This window comes from Triticum dicoccoides, chromosome 5A (genome assembly GCF_002162155.2).
Source record: "Triticum dicoccoides isolate Atlit2015 ecotype Zavitan chromosome 5A, WEW_v2.0, whole genome shotgun sequence".
Taxonomy (NCBI): Eukaryota; Viridiplantae; Streptophyta; class Magnoliopsida; order Poales; family Poaceae; genus Triticum; species Triticum dicoccoides.
This window is the reverse complement of record NC_041388.1, coordinates 632235448-632243143: the sequence shown is the minus strand read 5'-3', so window position 1 is coordinate 632243143 and position 7696 is coordinate 632235448. Positions and strand designations below refer to the sequence as shown.

The following is a 7696-nucleotide window of genomic DNA, read 5'->3' as shown; positions in this document are numbered from 1 at the left end:
GACAACTTTTTTGGGGGGCTCAAAAGGTATCACGCATGGGCTACATAATTTACAACACATATGATATGTAATTTATCATGCTATTTTCAGATAAGTTGTTGGGGTATGTTTGTCAACAACTTTTCCCCCTTGGTCAATGTTATCGTGGTGTTTGCACGTAAGTCAACTGGTATGTGGTTCGTATATTAACATATTATTTTCACATAAGTTGCTGGGGTACATTTTTCAACAATCCCCCCTTGTCAATCTTACCACGGTGTTTGTATGTAAGTTATCACATATTCGGTTCATATATTACCATGCTATTTTCACATAATTTACCAGCGGTATGTTTTTCAACAACCTTTTCCCCTTGGTCAATGTCATCACGATGTTTGTACGTAAGTTATCAGGTAGGCGGTTCCTCAGCGTTAGTTCAAGCCACGGTAACCAACTCGAAAAGTTCTTTTTTGTGCAAACTTGCTTCCCTTTCCACTTCTCGTAAGGTAAATGTAACGCTAAAAATAAAAGCAGTGCGTTCCTAGTTTTTTTTCTCTTTGGTCGATTTTTCTTCATTTTTTTCATTTCTCTTTCTAATTTCTTTCTTTTCTATCTTTTATTAATTCACAAATATTGTCCAAATCCATGTTTTGTTTTTACAATTTGTGAGTTTTTTTGATTATGTGAACTTTTTTCAAATCCATTTTTGGTCAAATTCATGAACTATTTTCAAATTCTTTTTCCTTTTCTTTTACAAACGCGCAAACTATTTTCAAATGAAAAACATTCTTAAAATTCATGAACTTTTGTTTCAAAATCGATGATTTTTTTCCAAATCTATGGTTATTTTCTTTGAAATCCATTAAGTTTTTTTCAACTTCGCAAACTTTTTTCATACTTCCAAAATCAACGGTTTTCTTTTCAAAATCGATGTTTTTTTAAATCCATGAACTATTTTTGAACCCTTGAACTTTTACAAGTTTGCGAACTTTTTGTCAAATACATGATTTTTTGAGTTTGTTAACTTGTTTCAAACCCACGAACAATTTTCAAAATCATGATTGAAATTCGTGAACTTTTTTCAAATTCACAATTTTTTTGAACCCTTTAACTTTTTGAAGTTTGTGAACTCTTTTTAAAATCCATGGACTTTTTCTAAATCCTGCATACTTTTTTGAACTTGTGAAGTTTTAAGAGTTCATGAACTTGTTTTCACATCCGTGAACTTTTCTCAAGCCCATGACATTGTTTTAAAATTTATGATCTTTTTCAATCTGGTGAACTTTTTTCAAAGTCTCAACTTTTAAAATTTTAAAATTCTTGATTTTCCAAATTTCATGAATATTTTTAAAATTCAACAACTTTTTTAAAATTCATGACATTTTTAAGATCCACAATCACGAACATTTATTCAAATCCACAATCATGAACTTTTTAAAATCCACTAATTGAGGAACATTTATTCAATTCTGTGAACTTTTTTTAAATTCACAAACTTTTCTCTATATTTTTGATTTGTTTTCAAATCTTTCGACATTTTTCATCTTACAATTATTTTGAAAGTACTACAAAAAAACCGAAAGGAATTTTTCGACCAACTACCGAAAAAAATCAGAAGAAAACTACTTGCTCCATCCCATAATATAACATTGTTTGGTAAGCCGTCTTTGGTTGCAAAACGATCTTATATTATGGGATGGAGGGAGTAGCTTCTTTTAAATAGACAAACAAAGAGAAAACCTAGCTTGTGAAAGCAAGCGAGCGGGTGAGCCAGGTGGCTCAATATTGGGCCGCCGCCCACTAGCATCAAGCTTAAGGTACACACATGTGGGCTAGCCCATTTAGAGTGCTTTTAAATTTTTAAAATTCGTGAATTTTCCAAATTTCATGAATATTTTTAAAATTCAAAAACTTTTTTAAAATTCATGACATTTTTAAGATCCACAATCATGAACATTTATTCAAATCCACGAACTTTTTTCAAATGCTTGAACTTTTTAAAATCCACTAATTGAGGAACATTTATTCAATTCTGTGAACTTTTTTTAAATTCACAAACTTTTCTCTATATTTTTGATTTGTTTTCAAATCTTTCGACATTTTTCATCTTACAATTATTTTGAAAGTACTATAAAAAAACCGAAAGGAATTTTTCGACCAACTACCGAAAATAAATCAGAAGAAAACTACTTGCTCCATCCCATAATATAACATTGTTTGGCAAGCCGTCTTTGGTTGCAAAACGATCTTATATTATGGGATGGAGGGAGTAGCTTCTTTTAGATAGACAAACAAAGAGAAAACCTAGCTGGTGAAAGCAAGCGAGCGGGTGAGCCAGGTGGCTCAATATTGGGCCGCCGCCCACTAGCATCAAGCTTAAGGTACACACATGTGGGCTAGCCCATTTAGAGGTTAAGTACTCGAGCACGTAAAAAAATGGCCTAAAAGACCCGAGCCAGCGAGAGATCGAACTCGTGACGCTCCGCTCGTGAAGTGAAGAACCTGACCAATCAAGCTGGCAAAATCTAGTGATTTGTATGCAGTGCAAGAGTTTAAAGTATCGAACATCTTTCAAGTTTTCACGAATAATTCAATAAAATAAATGGAAAATTCTGCACAAAAATTGACAGACGCAAATACATTTTTAAAACCATGAACATTTTTTTCCAAAAAATGTGAACACATATTGAAATCCGAACAAACTTTTGAAACTTGAGCAATTATTGAAAAGATGAACAAAATTTTTGAAATTCCTAAAAAAATATTTTTTTGAAAATATACATCGAACATTTTGCAATACATGCAAAACAATTTTTAAATACATATAATATACGCACAACGATTTTGAACTCCACAGTGAATATTTTTGTGATATACCCAGAACAAAATTTTAATATATGTTGAATTTTTTTGTAATATACTCTGAACAATTTTTAACTACACATTGAACATTTTTGTGATATACGTTGAACATTATTTCAATACACAATGAACATTTGTGTGATATACGCCGAATTTGTTTGAGTTGTGAACAAAATTTAAAAACCTTGACTTTTTCTAAAATCACTACCAAAATTTGGAATTTTAAACATTTTTTGAAAACAAAGGATATAAAATAAAAACAAAATGATAAAATAAAAATATAAGAAAAAAATGAAACTGAATCAGAATCAGAAAAGAAACCGAAACAAAAAAAGCAAACAGATTTTTTTTTGGAAATTTGGTTAAAAAAATACCGTTTAAAGGAACCTGCTAGAAGGTGAAGTCGGCCGGCCCGTCGCGTGGCAGACGACGTGCATCAGGAGGCGAGCAGATAGAGTTTTGATCATGCCATGTCACACTTTCTGGCCCCAAAACCGCCTAAAATTGATGCAAAACCACCTAAGGGGGAGATTTACCCGGTTTTAAGGAATTGGGGGTTAAGATCATACCAAATTTGAGTTCAGGGGGGTATTTGTCCCTCAGGCTACATTTGAGGGTGAAAAATAGACTTCTTTCAGAAAAAAGGGACATCAACGAGACGGCCCGCTTCGTTCGCTTGTGCGTGCGACTGAGTTCCTGGCCCAATGAGCCGCCCCTTCTAGTTTATCGCCCTTCTAGCGTCTGTGGCCCAATGAGACGGTATAATATTGAGTCTGTCGCCCTTCCTTCCTCCCCCTCCACTAGTTCCTCCACCAAAAACTAGGGTTAGGGTTAGGGCGGCGGCGGCGGCTTTATTTCCGATCGCGATCGCCATGGCCACCGGAGGCGCCCCAAAGCCGGAGGAGGAGACCGTCGTCTTCCCCGATTGGGTGATGCTGGAACGCATCTTCCGCAAACGGTGCCACGACGACCTAGACGCTGCTGGTGAGGCCGTCAACAAGAACAAGACCGCCGCTCCAGTCAAGATTGACAGCGTCCACTCCTGCTTCGTCTCCTTCACCCTCGCAGCTCCTCCAGGTTCCTCCTACTTCAACCTCCATTGGCCGGAGAGACAAGGCTCAGAAGAACTCCTTGCCTTCGTCCGGGCAGTCGACAAGAACCTTGTCCTCTTCGACATCGCGATCCCCGACCCGATTCGCTACAGGGACGCTCCGCCAGATCTGTTCGTCTACACGGCCTCTGCTCCTCCCCTCTCGGTGCAGCAGCTTCCTCGGCGCAGCACAAAGCAGTTCCTGGCTCATAAGTTCACCACCGGCATTCTGCAGCTCGAAGCGGAGCACTGCTACATCGTTGCCGACCTCAATGTCCGCCCCAAGAAAAAGGGCGCTAGTGCTGAACTCTGTGTCTTCAACTCCGGCGCCAACGAGTGGAGAATCATCCCCGAGGTGCTTGCTGATAAGCTCCCTGACCTCTGGTGGACCGATGATGTGTTTGCTTTCGATGGCCGTTTCCTTTGCTGGGTGGACTACTTCAGCGGCGTTGTGCTATGCGACTTCTCCAAAAATGTGGACTCCCAGGTGCTCCACTTCGTGCCTTTTCCTGGAGGAATCAAATACCCTGATGACGCACGGTTCCCGAGGTACTTCCCAGGGAGGTTCCGAAGTGTGTCCATCAGCCAAGGCATGATGCGCTATGTCCATATTGACAATGACTTTCATCAGACAGTCCACAGTGGCTGGCGAGGGATTGCTCCTAAGAGAAGCAAACGGCGGCAGAAGCAGCTAACCCACAAAATCACCATTTGGACGTTGAACTCCAAGTTCGAGTGGGAGGTGCATTGTGAGATCAACCTGGATTGTCTCTGGGCACAACCTCGTTACCGAGGTCTGAGCTTACCTTGGCGTCTTCCTGAGTTCCCAGTCATCAGCATGGATGACCCGGGTGTTCTGTGCTGCCTGCTGAGGGCGAAGGAATTTGCTGGCAAGGAGTGGATGATCATGGTTGACATGAAGCATGCGGATCTGCAGTCATGTACTGATGTGAATGTAGAAGACAAGTTCTCTAATACCACCCAACTTTCAACTGTCTTCTCCAAATACCTTCAAAAGGCGAACAGGTAACTGGCTACAAGAAGCTCCCTTAATATTCAAATGACATCTTTCACGTACGTTCTTACATATTATATAACATGCTTGCCTTTGCTTAGCTTTCTGTTGGATACGTTACTGGTAAACACTGGTGTTTTTCCTTACTTATCGTACCTATGGTGCAATAGACATGCTGCCTGGTTTTTCATTCCATGTAGGATTCTCAAAGAACTTCTTTCTTAATTGATGTCATTCACGCACATTCTTACATACATACAACCTCCGTCCCAAATTAATTGTCTTAGATTGATTGGACAAATCTAAGACAAGTAATTTGGGATGGAGGGAGTATTATATAACATGGTTGCCTTTGCTTAGCTTTCTGTTGGATATTGTAGTGGTAAACACTGGTGTTTTTCCTTATTTATCGTACCTATGGTGCAATAGACATGCTGCCCGGTTGCATTAGGTGTAGGATTCTCAAAGAACTTTGGCTTTGGTGCACGCTTTAAGCTTACTGCATGTTGTCTGCTCCCTGTATGAATCACTTTGAAGTGTCCCCTTCTTTCATTGTCAACTCTCTGCACAGTGACTGACCCATACCATCCTACTAATCAGGGTTGTTTTCCCTATGTTATTCTCTGTTGCTTTACTCCTGCCCCAAAGTTTCTATTTTGCTGCCTTCTGCCGTTGCATGTCCTCTAGTGTTGCTGTGTTATAGTAATATATATATACATATATATAGATTAATTGAAGCATTTAATATGTTGTTGCCTTGAATCTTCTGTTGGGCTGTTCCAGTGTTTGAGTTGTAGCTGCTTCAGTTGTGTAGAGATTCCAATATGGACTCCCTCCGTTCGTAAATATAAGTCCTTTTTAGAGATTCCAATATGGACTACGTACAGAGCGAAATGAGTGAGTATAAGCTTTGGTCCTTCTGCCATCAAGTTTTCCTTAAGAGTCTAGAGTCCTCTATTTCTCCTTATTGGATCTTTTGCTCTTTACATGGGATTGTCCATTATCTGTACAAATGGGACTGTAATTCTTTCAGCAGCCTTCTGTCGCCACTAGCATGGTGCTATTTTGAAGTGAATTCTTGGAACCACATTATTTTGATTGCTGTTGTAAAGCATAAAACTATATTGTCCTCTAATTTCTGTAGGGGGGACAAGCGTCTATGAAGCTTTATTAGCACATACTTCTCTGTTGGCAAAATTTCTTTGGTTTACTTTGGGTCAATCAGGTCACATCTCTGGCTGTTTCTGTTAGAATCCTTTTCTTTGAGATAGCGTATACCATGGTTTTTAAGGCAGTAAAGTGTCCTAAGGCGTTCTACCCCTGCTCTGACGCCTAAGCGGGCACCTGAGCACTAAGGCAGACTAAGCGCCTAAAGCGGGCAGATTTCCAAGGCGCTGCCAGGGCGCCTAAGCGTCCTAACGCAGACGCCTTAAAAACCATGGCATATACTTTTATATCGTCTAACTGAGTGCTGGCCATGGTGGAGCTTAGTGTAGACCAACAGGGCCCATGCCCCCCTCCCCCCTTAATTTTTCCATCCATCGAAGAAAATGCTATTAATTTGGTTCCCTTCGAGTAATGGCCCCCTCTTGAATTATGCTCAAGCTCTGCCAGTACTGGGCCAGTGAGCCATTCTCTTTACACGGGAGTGCCATTAGCTAAAACCCCTGTAGTATTAGCTTTGCTGGCCTTCTCATGTTACTGTCTTACTCTTGATTCTGGCTACAACCCTTCTGATTGTTTTCTCTATCCTCTCATGCCTCATTTCATTCTGAATATTATGTCAAGCTAGGCGATGACATTACCATCTGAATCCATGTCAAATATATGATGCAATTGCATTTGCATTAATATTGAGTGCAGAACTATTTTCTTTACCAATATACTCCACTGCAATGCCATTTGTCTTTCTTGTTTGTCTTTTTATAAACTACCCTTTTCAAGTGACAATTCATCTTATCTGTTTATACTGTTCGCAAACAACATACTCAGATGTTCAGATGGTGTATATATCTGAGTTATTTTTATTTCTATTTTTAAAGGGATGGCATGGGACAACATTGAGCTAACTTCATTGAAATGCAAGTCTGCAATATGAAGACCTGTAATCTGGTGACTGAAGGTGAACACTTTGCGGATGCTCAAATCAAAGATGTTGTTTGTCAATGACGCGGTGCAGGCAGAACAGTTTGATGATGTACTGATGAATATCTATTGGAGTAACGCTACATGTTCTGGATCATTTAATCATATGTTTTAGCGTTAAAAGTATGAGATTGAATATCTTTTCTTTCATGAAAATTGAACTGAGGGCAAGCACAAGGAAAAAAAATAGTGCTAGACATTATTTTTGGTTTTCTTATCGAGGCCAAAATGTCTTAATTACAGAGATCTTCCAATATTTTTCTATTGGGGGTTCTTCCATTCCTTTTTTTTGAGGAATTATGACAGTGAGGGAAGCTCCCCACTGACCTTTATATTTCTCATTCCTTTTATTGAGCACAATGATGTGAATCAGGCTTTAATAAGTTCTAATACGCAGCGGCACAATTCATGCTCACTTGTACTCCCTCCGTTCCTAAATATAAGTTTTTCTACATACGGAGCAAAATGAGTGAATTTACACTCTAAAATATGTCTATATACATCCGTATGTTTCGTTCCTAAATATAAGTAGTCAATTGTTGGAATGTCAGCTCTCCCTTGATCTCGCTACAATAAAATATGGGTCCCACTTAATCCTAATAGCG

General features: G+C 39.1%; 1 protein-coding gene across 1 annotated transcript; it reads left to right on the top strand.

Annotated features, from left to right (window-relative positions):
• Window positions 1–3628: 3628 nt before the first annotated feature.
• Window positions 3629–7441, top strand: LOC119303597. The gene is made up of 2 exons (XM_037580730.1): window positions 3629–4957; window positions 6989–7441. The coding sequence occupies exons 1-2, from the start codon at window positions 3714–3716 to the stop codon at window positions 7008–7010; spliced, it is 1266 nt and encodes a 421-aa protein (XP_037436627.1). The 5' UTR covers window positions 3629–3713; the 3' UTR covers window positions 7011–7441.
• The last annotated feature ends 255 nt before the right edge of the window (window positions 7442–7696 follow it).